Consider the following 19,546-nt stretch of genomic DNA (forward strand, 5'->3'; position numbering starts at 1 on the left):
GAAGGCGATTTGGGTTCAATCACCATTCGTGCCAACTATTGCTCTGTTTGGGGTTGGGGTTTCTTTTTTCTCTCTGCCAGCCAAGTTTTGCCCTGCGGCTCGATGGCTGCTCGCAGAGCGCTTTTGTTCCCTGCCGAGATGCTCCTGCTCGCAGGATCAAAGCCCTGCCCCACCGAGAAGTTAAGGGAAGGTGTTGCGGGGAGCAGCCCGGCTTCGTGAGGAGGAATTCAGGAGCAGAACGCAGCTCCTGCAGGACAGACCCTCCCCAGGAGAGACCCCTGACACCCCCTGGACGCTTCCCCAGGAGCAGGATCTGCCTGGGCTCCTCCCTTCCCGGTGGGATTCTGCCCGGAGCCATGCAGACCCCTCCGGGATAAAGAGCCTTTATCCACAGGTGCAGTGCAGAGAGGATTTGGCTCCAGGTCCAGTGAGGAAACAGCCAAGCATCCACCGAGACTCGCCAGACGGGGAGGATGAATCTTCCCCACCGAACCCTTCCCGGGAATAAAGTCCCACACATGCATTCCGGGGGGAAAGGCGCGTGCAGAGACCCTTCTCCCTCCCCGCAAGGAGCCAGCTGGAATATCCCCTCTTAGAGAAACGGCATCGGCAGCTCTTACCTGCTCGGCTTTGTATTCCCAGCTAGCAGCACACCTACAGCCCCAGGCTCTCAGGGGGCATCGCGGGGGTGCGGATTGCTGCAGGTCATGGGGGGGTGCAGCCAGAAGCAACAGAAAACCAACCCGAAACGACCCCCCCAAAATCCCCCAAAAGCCACAACATGACCCGAATGAGATCCCTGCAACGGCTGGCTCGTTACAAGCAAGATGAGATGAAGGAGGGGTTTTTACTTGCTCTGAGGCATCATATGGAGCTTAATCACAGGCAGTTACGTATTGGGTTCTTTTGGCCTTCAATCAAGTGTGGCATTTCGGTGGCAGCTGCCTACGTGATGCCAGCAACCTGGGCGCTCCAGTCCTGTGCCAGTCCCGGCCTTGTGCAGCTATTCTACGGCTCGACAACGGGCAAATTCCATTTCCCAGGCTGCGGGAAGCTCCTCCTGTAGTCCGGCGAGCCCACGGAGCCGCACAGGATGGCACACCTCTCCTCCGGTGCCCAGAGCCCGGGGAGCCGCTCCCAGCGCAGCTCCCGTCCCGCTCTCATCTCCCAGCGCAGCCCATCCGCGTCCCGAGCACTTTCAGCACTGTCCCGAAGCCACCGGGAGGGGACACAGCTCGCCGGGCGCCCCGCGCGGCACAGCGCGAAGGGGGAGGCAGCCGCTCCACGGAAAACGGCAAAACTTGGTGGGTGGGCAAGGTGTGAGCTGGAGCTGCTGCCGAGGAAGCGAGGAAAGGCTCACGCTCGGGAGCTGGCACAGCCCGCCGGCTCAGCCCTCCCCACTGCAGTCCCGGGGCTGCTCGAGGGGGGAAGCAGGAGGAGATCACTGCAAATCAGGTGTTGGAGCTGGTGATTGAACCAGAGCCGGAATCGGCCGGGGCTGGGCTCACTCGCCTCGGGCACCACTCGCCTCGGGAGGCTTTCGGGAGGTGTTTGGGGCCGAATTCCTCCGCCAGGTGCATTTGTTGGGTTTGACGGATTCCCGAGGAGCCGTCCGTGCAAACAGATGGCGGCTGCTCCCCGTGCTCTGGGATGTGGGGTCTCCATCCGTGCCCAACTCCACGAGAGCAGCGCACCGCATAGACACCGAGCTCTCATTACATCACCCGCGCTACGGACGAGCAGAGGGCCAGAAAATGAATAAAAAAAAAAGGTTTTCTGGGCAGCCGAAGTGCTGTTGTGCCGCTCCATGGCAACTCCACAAACACGCGTGTGAGCGCACACCGCCGGAGAGGGAGGCACGGCCGCCCTTCCACCGCAGCCCGAGGGGCTGGGGGACCGAGGGGAGGGGATCAGCATCCCGAGCATCCCCCCGCCGATCCCCCCGCGGGGATGGCTCGGCTGCCGGCCCGGCTGGCAGGGCTGGCCGAACCCCCAACAGGTTCCCCGTGGAGCTGCGGTGCCCCCGAGCCGGGGAGGGGAGGGCGCTGCCTTCGCGCAGCTCCCTGCGAGCCCTCCCTCCGCTCCCCGCCCGGCCGGGGGCAGCCGGAGCTCCCCATCCTCCTCACTCACCTCTCCACCAGCCGGCTCCTCCGCCACAGGTTTGCTCGGCTCCACCGTCCCCCCCTCGCCCCTCCAGATCGCTCCCAGACGAGTTATTCAGAGGAGGATGGAGGGAGGAGGCACGGAGAGATCTGGGCGGTGAGGATGGCGGAGGGAGAGAAAAAAAATCATATATAAAAAAAAAAAAAAAATCAAGCGAACGGATGAAATCAAATCAAACGAGCGAAGAATCGGACTGAACGGAGGCGATGCCGGAGGAGGAGGAGGAGGAGAGCGGCGCGGCGCGGCAGCTCAGCGCCCCATGGCCCCGCGCACCCCGAGCGCAGCCCGAGCCCCGCCGCGCCGCGCCGCGCTCCCCCGGCCCGCCTGGGACCACCCTCCGCCGCCAGCCCTGCGCCAGGGCCCCCGCTAACCCCTTCGGCGCCGCTCCCAGCCGCCCCCTCCTCCCCATCCTCCAGCCCGGCCCGGGGATGCTGCGCGCAGGGAGGGAGAGGCTCCGGTCCCGCCGCCCCAGCCCCGCTGCCGGGAAGGGCTCAGCCCCGTCAGCCCGCCGGTGTGGGGCTCAGACCCCCGGTGAGCTGCGGCTCCGGGGCTCCTTTCGGCACGGAGCGGGGTTAAGCTGTCAGCTCCTTTTTTAGAGGCACGGAACCATTAAGGGCGGAAAAGACCTCCAGGATGGGGTCCAGTCCCTGCCCCAGCACTGCCAAGCCCACCACAGACCCATGTCCCCATGTCCCCATGTCCCCATGTCCTCAGGTGCCACGTCCATCCCTCCAGGGATGGGGACTGCAAACCTCCCTGGGCAGCCCTTGCCAATGCCTGACCACCCTTTCCATGGGGAAATTTCCCCAATATCCACCCAAACCTCCCCTGGCACAGCTTGAGGCCATTTCCACTCATGGTCTGCCTTGTCCTCTGGGAGCACAGCCTGACCCCCCAGCTGTCCCCTCCTGCCAGCAGCTGTGCAGAGCCACAAGGTCCCCCTGAGCCTCCTTTGCTCCAGGCTGAGCTCCTTTCCAGCTCCCTCAGCTGCTCCTGGGGCTCCAGACCTTCCCAGCTCCATTCCTTCCCTGGACACAGCCAGGGAATGTGTTTCTTGGAGGTGCCCAAAACTGCCCCCAGCACTGGAGGTGCCCCAGCAGTGCCAGCCCAGGGGACAATCCCTGCCCTCACTGCCCTGCTCCTGCTGGTCACACCATCGCTGATATTGGCCAGCATGGTCCTGGACTTGTTGGCCACCAGCAGCGGAGGAGAAAAATCCACATCTGCAGGTGTCTCCTGTGCTCTGTGTGCACAAACTGAAGCCAGGGTGCCACCAGCCTGCCTGACCCCCACTGGAGCACAGCAGTGACATCCACATCACTGGCAGCTCCAGGGAGACCTGAATTTCTGCCCTGGGAAAGAGGAAAAGCTTGGAGGAGCTCCCTTCTCCCAGCTCAATCTCCCCCCACAGCCAGCAGATGCCTGTCCCTGCTGCAGTCACCTTCAGCCTGCCACCAGAACTCGGTGTGGCTTCTTGGCTCCCCAGCTCCCTTTTGGAATGCTGCTGAGGCACACAGCCCTTGGATCACTGCCTGCTCCCAGCACAACCCCCGACCCCTGGGCCAGCATGCTGCCAGCGGGGGGAAGTTTAACTCCAACCAATTTGGGCTGAAAGCAGGCAGAGATGTTGTGCTGGTGAGAGCAGCTGACTGCAGGAGAGGCTCTGATGGGAGCCCAGCACAGCTAAAATTGCCTCCGTTGGAGCTGGAAAACAGCCTGGAGAGACACCCGTCATCTCCAGCAACACTCCCACAGCCCTGTGAGCATCAAACAAAGCCTGCAGCGTGTGGAGCGTAGGGCTCCAAGGTGTTTAATTCACATCTTGTCTCCCTTGTACTCTGCTGATGTAAAATCCTCCCTGTCTCCTTCCCTTCAGCCTCATGGGTCACCATGTTCCCCACGTTAGGATTTTCCCGGATCAGAAGGAACATGATCTGCAGCTCAGCACCCTGGGGCAGAGGGGATTTGGCTTTCTCTGCTCCCTGTGCAAACTGTAAATCCCATCTCCGTTGATCCTCAACTCTTTTAGCTCCCCCAGCTCAGCTGTCCTGCCCCAGGGAGGATTTCAGTATCCCACTGCCCCTCTCCCAGTGCCTGGGCACTGCCTGCATGGACAGTCAGGAGTTTTGCCATGCCCCAGGTCCCTTGCAAACCACCAGAGCTGAGCTGCATCCTGGAATTTCACAATTTTTATGGAGTTACTGGCATTGCTGTGTTCAGGAAGGACAATTCCTGCTCCAGGAGCAAGGCCCTCAGCACCAGCAGGGGAAGGTGAGCACCAAATGTTGGCTCATCAGAAGGAGATGCAGATGAATCTCTCCTCAACCTTCTACTTTTCATTCCTATTTTTTCCCTTGATCCACGAGGAAACCTTCACCTGCAGGTCCCTCGTCTCATCTGGGCAGCTTATGTGACTGGATGGGGGCAAACCCCCTCATTTGGGAATGTTATTCCCTGCCTTTAGCTAATTTCCTTTCCTTCAGCTCTGGAAAACATTAACCAGAAAGGTTCCAACCTTCATGGCTGAAAACAGAAGCTGGAAAATCCATCAAGCTGATATATTTATTATTAAAAATTGTGAAAGGACCCAGTCCTCATTAATCCCTAAACAGATCCAGAACATCTCCAGATTGTACCCACATCAATAAGAGCACCCCAGGGCCCTTCTCCCTTTTTATTTTGTCAAAATGCAGAGCTGATCACCCCAAACCCTCTGGTTTTAGGGTGTCCTGGGCAGCAGCTCTTGGGGCTGAGGGGGGAGCTGGGATGGAGCTCTGGAAGGATGGAGCTTCCTCAGGAATCAGCCCCGGGATATTTGGATTACACTCTTGGAAATGACACAGCCAGAGACAATAAAACCCTAATGTGCCAAAGCAGCTGATGGCAGGCAGGTGTCAGAGCCTGCCTGGGGACCCCGGCGAGGTTGTCACTGTCAGCACAGAGCTGTCACTCACTGATGAGTGATTAGCACTCCATGTAATTTGCCATCAAGCTGTCGCACTCCAGGCAGGCTCATTCCATTTGCTGCCCACCCAGCTGCTGGGGAGCTGCCCAGCACAGCCACCGAGGCAGGGCAGGGGCTTTATTTGGGCTCTGGAGCCCAGAGTGGGATGAGGACAGCACGGATGCAGCAGCAATAAATTGGGTGTCCAAGGGGAGGCAGGGCAAGCCAGGCTATGGCTCTAGGAGAGCCTGGTGCCTTCAAATTGTCCCTTTTATCCAAATGTGAAGCCTGCAGGGTCAGACTTTGGGGTGCCTCAGAGAAGGAAGTCCTGGGTGGGATTAAAGAGCTCTGCTCAGTTAGGGATAACCCTCTGGAATGAAAACTCCAGAAAATCGGGAAAGCCACAGGAGGGGGATGTCTGTGATCCTTCCTTCCTTCCTTCCCCACAGTGCTGGCATGGGGGGCTCTGTCCACTGCAGTTTGGAATGTCCTGGCAAACAGCCCCTGTCCCCTCCCTGGGCAGGGCTCAGGAGCTTCACAGCCTCACGGCTCTCCCAAGTGGGAGAGGATTTCCAACTCGCAGCCCACATTTTCAGGATTGCTCAATTCCAACCCATTATTCTGATGAAACGCTTGGTGGAAGGAGTACAATTGCTCCCTAGCCTGGATTTTCATGTTTTAATGGTGCTTAATTATTCCAGGAGAAACTTTTATTTTTCCTTTCCCTCCACCTCGCTGCCGCACTGGATGCTTTCTCCTGGAGTTTAATTAGCGCAGTTCAGAACGGAATATTGAGATTAAATCACTGCTGAGCGAGCTCTGCTCCAGGATTGATGATCCTTGGGCACAGCTTTTATTGCAGCTGCCAGCTCAGGCTATGGATTTATGGATCAAGGGGTTCTTGGGGTTGGGATGGTGCCGCAGCAGGCTGGGGACACGGGCCAGGCCTGGCACTGCCGGCCTTTGTCCCCTCCTGCAGCCACAAAAGGATGGATGAGGGTGCTGAGGGTGATGGGAGGGTGGGGTGGAGCTCCCAGAGAAGCTGTGGCTGTCCCTGGATCCCTGGCAGTGTCCAAGGCCAGGCTGGACAGGGCTTGGAGCAGCCTGGGACAGTGGGAGGTTTGGTCTTCCACTATGCCTTTGAGGTCCCTTCCCACCCAAACCATGCCAGGCTGCAGTGATGGCCAGGAAGGGACACCCTGCAGCCCCCAGGATGATGTCCCACCCCACAGCAGGGCTGGGGACAGCAGCCCTGGCACCTTGGCCCCTCCAGCCCATCCTGCTCAGCTCCCAGGGCTCACTCACTCCAGACCTGGGCTGTGCACACATCAGATGTAGGCACAGCTCTGGCACCACTCCAGCCCCCTTCCTGCTGCCTCAAATGCCAGCATTTCGATTCCAGCTCATCTGCAAATGCTAAAAAAGCTGCAGCTTTGCAACACAGTCCACCCTAGCGGAGCTCCCTGAAAGGAGACCTTGAGGCAGGGGGGAAAATCCCAGACCTGGGGATTGTTTTACCCAGCTGAAGGTACAGACAAATGCAGCGACACCCACTGAGATCTTGCTCCCAGCTGGGAGTCCCAACACTTGTGGCTTCCCTAGGGCAGCAGGACGAGCTGTGCATGGGAATTTTTGCTTCCACTCCTTGCAGGAAGGTTCCTTTTCCAGGGGGTTCGTTTGAGGGGGGTTATCCCAAAAAAATCCCCCCAGCCATGCCCTAGTGGGAGAGAAAAGCACCCCTGGGCAGGCTGGACTCCTCATTACTCAGAGCAGCTCTGGCACAGGGTGGAACCAAACTGGGGGAGGTTTCACCCTTCAGAGCCCCAGGACTCAAAGAGCCCCAAAGCAGCCCCAAATCCCCCCTGAATCTCTGCAGCCAGGCCTGGGGGGGCTCTGGGTGCTTTGTTTGGCTCTTCGAAAGATAGCCCTGTAATTTAGTGACTCATCCATTCTCCTGCCTTTGTTGCTTTTCATTTTCAACATCTTTAAGCTGTTTGTGGAGAATGTGCTTATTTTTAGCCTTCCCATCAGGGAGAGGCATCTGAGCTGGTTCGGAGGGGAAGAGCTCTGTCGAGACTTTGGTGTCCAGGGGTGTTAATGCCGAATTTCCTTGTTTTTCTTCACTGGATTGGGATGGGGAGGGATTTTCACCCCTGTGGGTCACTTGGGGTTCACTGAGGTCCTGGAGGGAGCAGGAGGGGATGGATGCAGGGAAAGGCAACAAATGTTGGGGCATCAGGAGCAAATGGATCTCAGATCACCCTTATCAAACCTGCAGATCTCCATCCCTGCCCCAGAAATTCTCTGTCCCATGGCACAGGCTGGCAGCAGGAAGGGCAAAGGGGAGAGCAGCCTCCAGCCAGGAGCTAACCCCCATTTCTGCCCACAGGAGCAAAATATAAGTATTTCTGCTTAATTCGGTTACTTTTTCTGTCCTTTTTCCCCCAAAAATTGATTTTTCAGGAAATTGATGAAACAGAAGACGCTTTTTTGAGTTAATGACTAGGTTTGGGGTTGAGTTGGTTTGTGAAGTCTGACACCTCCTCACTTCGGTTTGCAGCTCCAAATTCTTGTGGGGAGCTTTAAAAATGAAAGGAAATTTCAAAATGAAAACTGGCTCTCTGTAGCACTCCGAGCTAGGCATCTGATCAGAAAAAAAAGAGCAAAAAAAAAAAAGAAAAACAAAAAAAGCCCAATCCTGCCTGCTTCTTTCTTTCTTTCCTTTTCTTTTTTTTTCTTTTCTTTTTTTTTTTTTTTTTTTTTAATTTTAATTAAGTCAATGGAGAACGGAAAGGCCTCAAATGAAAACCACACAGGCCCTGAACGTCTCCAAGGCTCCAGATGTGAATTCCTGCACCTTCTGCTGGCGAGCCCAGCGTGCCTGGCTGTGCTCCAGGGCTGGCACAGCCCCTGCTCAGGGACAGGATCAGGGACCAGGGATGGCCTGGAAAAGGTCAGGAGGTGGCTGCAATCCCTGCCTGGAATGTGGGATCCTTCAGACCCCTACCTGAGCTCTCCTATGCACTCTGTGTGGAGTGGTTGGGGTTTGCCACCCTGTGCCACCCCCTGTCCCAGCGTGTCCCTGGGTGCCACAAGCTGGGCTCAGCCCCAGCACGGCCCCACAGCCCTGCCAAGGAGCTGCTGGCCCTGCCAGCCCCAGGAAGGCTCCTTGGCCAGCTCCAGGCAGTGTTTCCAGGCCCAGTTTGTCATTCTGCTGAAAGCTGCAGTCCTAATGCACGGCTGGAAAGGCTCCTGGCTGTCCCTGCAGGTGTCACTGGCAGGGCAGGGCAGGCTGGCTCTGCTCTGCACTCCCCCAGCAGCACAGTCAGAGGCTCCTGGCCGTGTTTTACCTCCTGACACAGATTTGGGGCCCAAAGCAGCTCAGCCATGAGCCCTGAGCTCTCTGCTCTGCCATCCCCACCCCACAGCCTCGGTGGCACCAAGGACCTGACATCCCCTGTGCCACCCCTGTGCCACCCCTCCTCGTGTTCCCAAGGCACTGCACTCTCTTCTCCCACCTCCTTAAATCGTGGGATCAGAGAATCCCAGAAGGTTTTGGGCTGGAGGGACCTTAAAGCCCATCCAGCTCCACCCCTGCCATGGCAGGGACACCTTGCACTGTCCCAGGCTGCTCCAGCCTGGCCTTGGGCACTTCCAGGGATCCAGAGATAGCCACAGCTTCTCTGGGCAACCCAAGGCCTCCCAGTCTCCCATCCATCCCTGCCCTCTGGCAGGCAAAACCATTCCCCCTTGTCCTGTCACTCCGTGCTACACTCAGGAAAGGTTTTTTGTTGCACCTAAAACTTCCCATGAACCACAGTGAAACCCCAGGGAGGCTTTGGGGTGAAGCCCAGAGTGGCATCCCGAGGCCTGGATGAGCACAGTGATGGAGCAGGTGGGGAACACACAGTGCAGAGCTGGATTTCCTGGCCAGAGGTTCCTCAGGGAATGCCAGGAGTGAGGCTGGAGGCTGGGTGTGCCCAGGCTGGGGGGGACAGTGACAACAGGATGGGTTTGTTCCATTATTCACCAGGCCAGATGCCCCAGCTCTGGATCCACAGCCCCAGCCTGTCACAGGGATGGAGGCATTTTCCAGTGGCTGAGCAGAAGGACTGGAGACCATCTGGTTGATTTAATCACTCGGGCCCAGAAATGGGCTTAGAAGAAAAACTCACTGCGTTTTTTTTTTTAAATGAAAGCCATTCTGCAATGGATTCAACCCAGAAAAACCCTCTTCAGTCCGTGGATTGCAGTGCAGGTATGAGCCAAATACATGGTGAAAAGGAGATAAACACCGTGTCCTCCTGCATGGCCACAGGAGACCAATTCCCCATTTAGAAAGCCAATAAAAATGTATTTCTTTTAGAACAACTGCATTCATGGCACATTGTTTCTGTGAGAAAAAAAAATCGTAGTGACTTTGAAGTGCTCCAATGCCATCCAGAACATATTTTTTTTTCCCCAAAAGTGTCTCGAAAGTAGCAAAAAATACGAAAGAATTAATGACTGTTAACAGCTGAAACAGATGGTCTGCCGTGAGTCCCCACAGCCTCATGCAACTGTGAGTCAAGCCATTTTTCAAAATGGTGAAGAAAGAAAAGTAATAAAAAGAAAAAAATCAATTTCCAAGGCTACCAGGCTTCCAAAATTCCACTCGGACTTCCCAGGCGGGAAAGGAGGGGCTGGCTGGGTTTGCACCCGCAGTGAGCTCCAGCCCAGGGTCCCTCTGCCCTCCCAGCAGCTGCCGAGGGTTTTGCTGCGCTCAGCAGTGCCCAGGGTGGGCTTCTGCTGCAGGATTTCACCCGGGGGACGTTCCCAAGGCACTGCCCCAGCCCATCCCCAGCGCCCACCCTCGGGAGCAGGGAGCATCCCTCCCTCCATCCCTCCCTCCATCCCTCCCTTCCTCCCGCCGAGGAGGCGATTGGAGAGCAGAAAAGCACTTGCCAGGAGGGGAACTCTGGTTGCCTGCTCCGCTGCGGCGGCTCCTCCTTCTCGCCGGGAGCCTCATCCCCTCGGCCACCTTCATGCTTGGGCTGCCCCTCTGCCGGCTCCTGGATCAGCCCCATCGGAGAGGTGACTCGGAGGGGCCCTGGCGCTGGGCGAGCTCATCATGGGGCCAGGCGAGCCCGGAGCGCGACTCTGCGAGAGAGAGAGGAGCGACACAAACTTCAGCGCACGCCCGGCCTGCCTTTATCATTTATTTAAACGCCAGCCCTCAATAATTCATGCCAGCCGCTCGCCGGGGAGCGGGACGGCGATGGCAGCAGCGCGGGCAGCGAGCGGCCACATCTGGAACAGATGTTGGGTGCCGAACCAGAGCGGGCTCGGCGGGGAATGAGCAGTGCCATGGGATGGGGAGCTCTGGAGGCAGCTCTGCTCCTCCCCGGGGCAGCAGCTGGGGCTGTTGGCACTGCGGAGTTGGCACGGAGCAGATGGCAGAGCCAGGCTGCCTCCAGCTGCGGAGCAGAGCGCAGAGCTGCAGCTCCACCGGCAGTGCTGGGAGGGTGGGAATGCTGCTCCGAACATCCCCGCGGGATCCCCTGAGCCCCCCGGGCAGGAGGCACTGCCAGCAGTGCCAGCCTGGAGTGCCTCTCTGGGGTCCCGGCAGTGTCCCCACCTGTGCCAGTGTGGCAGGGCTGATCCCAGCTGAGCCCCGGGATGTGCCAGGACAACAGGAGGGCCATGGCCACAGTGCCCGTGCCGGGTGTCCCCGCAGGGCACCGGAGGGACCCCAGCCCCAGGCAGGGTGTCCCCTCAGCGAGTGTCCCCTCCCCAGCCGTGTCACACAAACCCTCCAGGCCTGCCCAGCCCCCTCTGTGCCATCGCCAAGCTCCTGCCTGTGCCCACAGGGCCCTGATGTCACCCCACCTCATGGCCACAGCTCTCCTGCCTCTCCACAGCCAGGATGAGCTGGTGTGGCCATGGCAGAGCCCTCCATGGCTGTCCTTTTGGGACATCACGCCACGGGGCAGGGAGTGTTTGGGCAGCAGTGTGGTTCAGGGGATGTCCTGTGCAGGGCCAGGAGCTGAACCTCAATGCTCATTTTGGGTCCTTGCAGCTCAGGGTAATTGCATGATCCATGATCCATTCAGTCACCCTTCAGCCAGGCTCACTGTCCTTTACCAGGCACTTTATTCCCCACCCTTTCCCAGCCCTGTGCCCCCTGCCTGCCCCTGGTTATCCTTCCTGCCACGGGCTCCGTGCCAGCCGTGCTCCTGCTGGTGTCCCGGGCCGTGCCCCGCCTGTCCCCTCGCTGCTGTCCCCTGCCCATCTGTCACTCGCCAGCTGGCCTCGCTGCCCCGTCATGTGCAAGGAGAATTTGAAGCAACAATTTCTCTGCCTGCAATTGCACAACACCTCAAGCACCTGAGCTCTGACCCAGACTCCCAATGCGCACTATTATTATTATTATCATTATTATTATTATTACTACTACTACTACTACCACTACTACTACTACCAGCACTGTTATCCCAGCCCCCTGAGCAAGTCCTTAGATTTTTGGGGCTACCTCCCTTATCTCTGTGGTTTGCAGCACCTCTGAGATCTGAGCTCCACTCTTTGGGTAACACAAACCTACAGATGACTGTCAGTGCCAATTTTCTTCCTGAAAAGAAATTTTCTTCTCTCTCCTCTTCTTAAGTGTGAACCTTGCACTTTACCCCGCCAGCCAACCACTTAATGCCAGTAAGAAATGGACTTTTCTTTTGCCTAGATAATGAGTGATCTTCCAGATTGGATAATGAAATAAGTAATGCCATTAGAAGGCCATTAATCAGGGGTGGGCAGTGAATAACAGCAAATGCAAGGCTGTCAGCTGCTCCTGAAGGACAGGGGAAGGGGAGCTGGGCAGAAATGGGGGAACCACTCCAAATCTGCTCCTCTGCCTCCACACGGTTGTTTTTTACTGCCAAGTGGCCAACGATCAGTTCTTTGCCTGGGGGAGCCAGCCTTGTCACAGCCTGCTGTCCAGATTAGTCACCTGTGCTCAGGAGATTCCCTGAACATCTTAAATCCTGCTGAATTTCACACCTAGCAGGAAATCCCTTCCCTCATTTCTGTCCCTGCCTGGTAGAGGATGTGACAAAAGAGGGAGGAATCCAGGAGGGTCCTTCCCTGCAGCCTCATGAAGGAGGTGGCACAGAGCCCCCAGCTCCAGCAGGACCTGTCCCATCAGCTGGCTCTGCCCCGAGCTGCACTTCCCGGTGTTCCCAGGAGGAAAGGGAGCAGTGCTCGCCCTTGTCGTGCCCGCGGCTGTGAAACACGAGATGCTGCAGCAGATCAGAAACAATGCCTGAGCAGAGGCACCCCTGGGAGGGAGCAGCCAGCAGTTCCTCGTGGAGTGCAGACATCTCCATCCTCTCATTCCTCGCTGTGTTATCTCCACCCACAGAAAATGTGGAAAACCTGAGCCCTGGGGCTGCAATCCCATCCCCGAGCAGCTCTCCCCATGGATTGCTTGGCTGTTTGGTGCAGCTGCTGACAGCTCCCCTCTATCTTCCAATCCATCACTGAGGGTGGAGATCTCCAGGATCATCGAGTCCAAGTTGTGCCCAATGCCCACCTTGTCCCCAGCCCAGAGCACTGAGTGCCACAGCCAGGCCTTCCTTGGGCACCTGCAGGGATGGGCACTCCAACACCTCCCTGGGCAGGGGATGCTCACCCTTTCCAGGAAGAAATTCCTGCTGATGTCCACCCTGAGCCTCCCCTGGCCCAGCCTGAGGCTGTTCCCTCTCCTCCTGTCCCTGTTCCCTGGCTCAGCCTGACCCCCTGGCTGTCCCCTCCTGTCAGCAGCTGTGCAGAGCCACAAGGTCCCCCTGAGCCTCCTTTGCTCCAGGCTGAGCTCCTTTCCAGCTCCCTCAGCTGCTCCTGGGGCTCCAGACACTTCCCAGCTCCATTCCCTTCCCTGGACACACTCCAGCCCCTCAATATCATCCTTGGAGTGGCTCAGAGCAGAGCACAGGGTTGGAGGTGCCTCATCTTCAAGGTGTGGCCTCAATCTTCCTGCCAGGTACCAGGACAGGCATCCTAGGAAGAGCTCCATCCTGGCTAAACACCACTCTGAACTGCTGAGCACCTTTCCCCATGACTCCCCACTCTGGGACAGAGGAAGATCAGAAGCAACAACCCTAAAACCAAAATCCATCCAAAAAAAGAAGGAAACACTTTTTAAAATCCTCTGCATAAGCCACCTCCTGTGTCCTCCCCATCGCGGTGGCTGCTGTGTCCCTGCAAGAGTTAACTGGGGCAGCATTCCCAGCCCAGCCCCCTCGCTGGCCCAACCCCAGAGCTGCTGGCCCTGGGCTCCCTCTCCTGCTGCTCCTGCCGCTCTGCCGTGCCAAGGCAAGGCTGTGGCTGCTCCCAGTGACTCACGGAGCTCCTCGCCTCAGCACAGCCCTGCGTGGCGTTTGGATCCCGCTTGTCTCCCAAATGTGCTGCTGGAGAGAGGCAGGGAGAGCACAGCCACAGGCACGGAGCAAAGGTGGGGTTGGACCCAAACTGGGGGTTCTTTTCTCTCTGCTGGCAGAGAATGTTTTGCTCGTAAGAGGAGAAACCCAGCTCCGAGGAAAAAGAAAGGTGCTCACATCACTTCTTCCATCAGGCTGACACCTCTTCATCTCGGGGAATTGAACATCTGTTACATAATTCAGCCAACATGTGGTTATTTGCCAGGCTTATTAATAGCCCAAACCCTCCAGCTTCAAATGAAAATGAGCAGCTGCTCCAGACTTCACCTCTGCAGAGTGGCTGGGAGCAGGCGTGGGGCTGGCTGGGGCTCAGGGCTCTCCTCTCCTCTCTCCCCAGCTCCTCCTCACCTGCCAGGAACGACTGCTTGGGCTGACTGGCGCTGGGACAGCTGCATTCCCACATTGCCCTCGGGGCTTTTCCCTTTCACATCTAGTTGTTCTCTCCAGGAGGGGGTGACAGGGATGAGAGAGAGGGCTGGGGGAGTGCAGAGGAGGGGAGGGAGGCAGTGCATCATCGGGCCTTCATCCCAGAGCACTGCCACTCCCAGGTCACCAGGAATGCCCACCAGGGCTTGCAGGCACTTCCATCCAGGATTTCATGCTGTGCTGCCCTCCAGCTGGAGGGACAGGCTGAAGGGAGGCCCTTGGCACCTGGACAGAAGGTGGGAAAGTTGGTTGTGGCTTTGTTCCTGCGGGGGTGGAAGGGCACTGCAATGAGCACAGCTCTCAGCTTTGTAATAAATTAAAGAAATGCTTGAAATGCTTCCTGAGAGTGTTTCCAGGTGGGCAGGAGGTAAAGGTGAGGCTGTGGCTGGGACAGAGCCTCAGATATTCCTGAGGCACACAACCCACAGCTCACATGGGGCAATGGGAGAGGCAATTCTCTGCCTCCAGCCCATCCAAGGATCCATTCATGGATCACACAAATGGTCTCCTCACTCTCTTCATCATCTCAGCAGAACCTGGAGTTCATCTTGATTCAGTCCCAAATCCCTCTGTGGCTTCAAGCCAGCGCAGAAAAACCAAACCTGACAAATGATGGGGACTGGTGAGAACCTCTCCATTTTCTGGCAGTCAGTCAAAGGCAGGAAGATCTGCCCAGAAAAGCTGAGGTCAGCATTCCCCAGGGGTGTCTGCAGGGACAGGGAGGTGGCCCTGATGAGCTCTGAGCCACTCAGGGGAAGGAGGGGACCTGTGACAAGGGCTCAGGCAGGGACTGGGGACAGCAGAGAGCAGAGCTTGGAATTCAGGGGGCACAAATCAGGAGCTGCTCTGGCTCTAGGGACAAGAAATGCCTGAACACTCCTCAGGACACAGTGCAGAGCTCCCACAGCTCATCCCACCAGGGAAAAACAGGCAGGAGATTGCAGTTTTCCTGATGGTCAGTGAATATTCACAGTGAATATTTCCACAGGGCAAGGCAGCAGCAGAGAAGGTGAGAATCCACTCAAAGCCACGATGGGAGCTGGGAGGGAATCCTCCAGTGGGAGGGCAAATCCTTATCTCAAGGCCTTCCTTGAAAGGGAGCAGGGAGATGCCTTCAGCCTGCTCATCCCACCCTCTGCCTCCCTGCTGAGCCTCAGGACTGCAAACTGCTAATCTCCTCTGGTCAGGAAGCACTGGACACAGATTCTGCCTGAGAGGGCAGGGAAGGGAGCAGGGAGAGGAGCTGGAGCCAGGCTGGGATTGAGGCTCATCCAGGAATCTCCAGACTCTGCTGCCTTGGTTGTTCCCAGCCCTGAGATGGGCTCAGCTCTCCACTCTCCCCACTAGAGAGCTTCCCATGCCATCTAAAATGATCTGCTCAAAACAAATTAAGTGAACAATTCCCCTGAATATGAAATCACCAAATCCAAACTGCTTCAGCTGATCCCAAACTCCTTCCTGACCCAAACCAGGAGGGACCATTTTGGCAGAGGAAGAGAGCTGTCAGCTTCAGCACAGTTTGACTGAAATTTTCATTTTTCCCTCCCTGTAGCTGCCTTTTTTCATCCCCACCCAGCTGAAGGTTCACTCATTTCTGCTTTTACAGGCAGAACTTCATATTTTCCCTGTTCACCAAGCCATGCTTATCTGACCTCCTGGATCTGTAACAATAATTTCTTATTCCTTCTCCTGTACCTGGGCTGATCCTGTAAGCTTTGCTGGAAGGATTTGGACAAAAATATTACTTTTGACATCCTGGGATTCTTACACAGAATCTTCCATTCCATGTTATTTTCTGCCTTCATTCACTGTTCCCAAAATCTGCAGGATGGCAGTTCTGGGGTCAATTGGACTTCAACAATTACAGTTTAGCTGAAACCTGAACAATTATGTTTATTAGCCACAGTACATTAGGGAAGGAGTGTGCTGAGTACCTAAAAGTTTTTGGAAATTTAGAAATCATCTAATTATGTCTTATTACCCAACAAGGGCTTCACCCACTGCTCACTGTCCTTAGAAAAAGCAACTGGCAGCATCAGAGAAATTATAAATTGACAACTCCGAGTGACTGACCTCCTGTTCCTATTGTGCATTCGCCACGGGATGGAAGAAAAACAGGAAGGACTCTTGCCAAGGTACAGGGAGGGAAAAAAACAACAACAAAAACGAACAAGATTTCGTTGGCAGAACTTGCAAACGATTCGTGCTCCCTCTCACCCAGCTTCCGTCACTTAATTGCTGTGTGCTGCAGCAAATTCCCTGGAAATGCTTCTGCTGAGAAGGTGGAAACACCAGTCTGTGCAGAGCAAAAGGCTCCTGACCTCCCAGCCCCAGCCAGCAATGGAGCAAGAGCAAAAGAGCCAGGAAGAAAGAGGGTTTGGGTGCAAAGCTGGCAGGTCTGGGTCTGAGCCAAGCTCCAGCAGGGGTTTGTAAGGATGGAGTGCCAAGGAAATCAGTGTGGAATGGCAAGGAGTGCTGTGAGCTCAGAGCTGCAGCCTCTGACCCCAAGGGAGGGACAAACAAGGTTTGGGGCACTCAGAGATGTATCAGCAGCTGTCTGGAGACACAGATGGGCTCAGGAAAGCCTCTCCAGTCCCATCCCCACATCCTGATCCCAACCTCAGCACCAGCAGCTCCAGGAGATTGAGGCTGGGAAGCCAAACTCCAACCATCCCACATTCCTGCTCCTCGTGGTGGCTCTGAACCAGCAGGAGAGATTCCTGGCTGGAATGTCTGCTCGGGAGGTTTGTCAGGGAGGGACAGGGGAGGATCTGCTCCATGGTGGGAATAACAGGGCCAAGGGTGGTGCAGAGGCTGTGCCTTCCTGAGGATTCCTGGAGGGTCTGAGCTCTGAGCAGAGCTTGGTGCAGGTAACTCAGGGAAAAGGGGGAAAACTGGATCCAAGCAGAGCTGAGTGCAGGTAACACTCAGGGAAAAGGGGAAAACTGGATCCAAGCAGAGCTGAGTGCAGGTAACACTCAGAGAAAAGGGGAAAATTGGATCCAAGCTCCACCCAAAAGCTCTGTCAGGAGCAGCTGAAAAGAAAGCTGCAGTGGGGATGCAGACAGGGGCCAGGGTGGGAGTGAAGCTGCCTCTGAGAGAGCTGTGGGATCCAAGGGAAAAGCCCAGCTGGACACAGAGCCACAGCCCAGCCTGGGGGCACAAGGCTGGGTTATAATTGGCTCCGTGGGCAGGGCAGGGCAGGGCTGGGAGCCAGGGGAGGATGCTCAGGGCATCACAGAATCACTGAGTATCCTGAGCTGGAGGAATCCCCAGTGATCATCAGTCCCACTCCTGTCCCTGCCCAGACCCCAACAATCCCACCCTGTGCATCCCTGGCAGTGCTGTCCAAACACTGCTGCAGCTCTGGCAGCCTCAGGCTGTGCCCATTGCCTGGGGAGCCTGGGCAGTGCCAGCACCCTCTGGGGGAAGAACCTTTCCCTGATATCCAACCTGACCCTCCCTGATACAGCTCCAGCCATTCCCAGGCTCCTGTCCTTGTCACACAGCAGAGATCAGAGCTGTCCCTCCTGTTCCCCTCAGCAGGAATTTGGCACTGGGATCAGTCTCCCCTCAGTCTCCTCTGCTCCAGCTGAACATTCCAAGTACTCTCAGAGCTCCTCTTCCCCTCAAGGCCTTTCTCCATCTTCATGGCCTCCTTTGGATGCTTTTGATGTCTTTCCTGCAATATTCACACAATACTGGAGGTGAGGCTGCCCCAGAGCAGGGCAGGACAATCCCTCCCTGGTGGCTCCAGGACACAGTCACTGGGCTCTGACCCTAAGGATCAATCCCAGTGTCTGGAAACACTGCAAGGACTGGGATCCAGCTGCTGAATGCCTAAAACCTTGTCACCTGGCCTGGCACTTCACAGTGCTCCACCCAAAGTGGCTCTGTGGCACAGAAGCCCATTGATGGGATCACTGAGGGTGGAAAAGACCTCCAGGACCATCAGGCCCAAGCTGTGCCCAATGTCCACCTTGTCCCCAGGCCAGAGCACTGAGTGCCTGGTGATGGAAATGCTCCAGGTGAGAGAAATGCTCCAGGGCTGCTCTTGGTGCTCCTGTGCAAATCAGGGATTGATTTTCCTGGTCCAGGAAAGCAAATGCAAGGATTTGTAGGAAAAACAGACACACTCTCCTCACCTCAGTGTGTGCTCTGTGCCACTGATTGAAGTCACTGCACTTGAATTTCCGTGTTTTTCTAAACCAGGACTTGGCTGGCAGCTCTTGAGATCGCTAAAATAACTTTTTCTATGCTGCTGTTGTTTTTCAGCAGCACTTTGAGCTAGTACTTATCAAAAGGGGCCTCATTTCCCCAAATTAAATGAATACTCCATGAAGCATGGGAGGTATAAATTAGTCCAATGTGCTTCCAAACATTCTGGGGTTTTGGTAAACAAAATTTACCGGTTTGTATTTAAACTCTGCAGCTTTACCTCATGCAGTATCACTGGGCAAAAGTTTTAATTTGATTATACATCTTACTAACTGTGCTCTTGTGTGTCCTCCCCCTTTCTCTCCTGTTCTGCTTATTTGCTTTGAAATAAAAGCCAATCGTCTCTCACACAGCGCTGCAATTTTCATCCCAATTTCTCTGTAAGCTGCTAGCAAAACATAGTTAAGGCTGACCCTGACAACCATTCTCATTTGCCTTCAAACATTTCAATTATTACTTAATTCCAGCCTGCCTGACTAGCCCTGCCACCTCTGATGTGACCATTGTCCCAGCGATGCAGGAATGGCTGCAGAGTGAAAGGGGTTTGAAATTATGATTAAATTAGGATTTCACTCGATATTGGTGGAGGCAAAACTCAAATTTGGGGGCAGTTTTGGGCTCCTCAGGGTAAGGAAGATATTGAGGGGCTGGAGAGTGTCCAGGATGGAGCTGGGAAAGGTCTGGAGCACCAGGAGCAGCTGAGAGAAATCCACCCAAAACCACAACAGGAGCTGGGAGGGAACTCCAGTGGGAGAGAAAATCCAATTTTCCTCTGAGATGCCCAGGATCAATTCAAGGGATAAGAATTGCTCCTAAAACTGCAAATATATAAACACACACCTGCCTGTATATATATATATTATGTTAAATATATTTTATATTAATTATATAAAGCTATAAACACACAAACACCTGCCTGTATATATACATATTATGTTAAATATCTTTTATATTAATTATATAAATCTACAAACACACAAACACCTGCCTGTATACATACACATTATGTTAAATATCTTTTATATTAATTATATAAAGCTATAAACACACAAACACCTGCCTGTATATATACATATTAAATACATTTTATATTAATTATATAAAGCTATAAACACACAAACACGCAATATACTCATTGCTATATAATTAAACCTTATGTAACACATTTAAAATTAAGAAGTCGCTTGAATAGAAATAAAAAAAAAGAAGTTAAAAAGATTAAAATAACTGCTTTAAACTCTCTGTTGCAAACCTGGAATAATCACAGACTGCCAGACCAACCAGAGGTAAAAGGAAAAAAGGTTGTGCAGCAACCCAGCAGAGCAGG

General features: G+C 55.2%; 1 protein-coding gene across 4 annotated transcripts in view; it reads right to left on the reverse strand.

Moving 5' to 3' along the window:
- The window catches only part of CALN1 (calneuron 1), a 142,034-nt gene that overhangs the window by 113,281 nt on the left and 9,207 nt on the right, over positions 1 to 19,546 (reverse strand). For 2 of the 4 annotated variants that reach the window (XM_085078058.1, XM_085078059.1), the window contains exon 2: positions 10,052 to 10,246. In XM_085078058.1, coding sequence (XP_084934184.1) covers positions 10,052 to 10,173 — 122 coding nt within the window. In that variant the 5' untranslated portion in view covers positions 10,174 to 10,246. Of the gene's footprint in view, positions 1 to 620; positions 1,385 to 2,130; positions 2,432 to 10,051; positions 10,247 to 19,546 lie in introns of those variants that run through there. The other 2 variants (XM_085078061.1, XM_085078062.1) reach the window with 2 other exon arrangements.

Source organism: Lichenostomus cassidix, chromosome 19 (assembly GCF_008360975.1).
Source record: "Lichenostomus cassidix isolate B80296 chromosome 19, HeHo_3.0, whole genome shotgun sequence".
Taxonomy (NCBI): Eukaryota; Metazoa; Chordata; class Aves; order Passeriformes; family Meliphagidae; genus Lichenostomus; species Lichenostomus cassidix.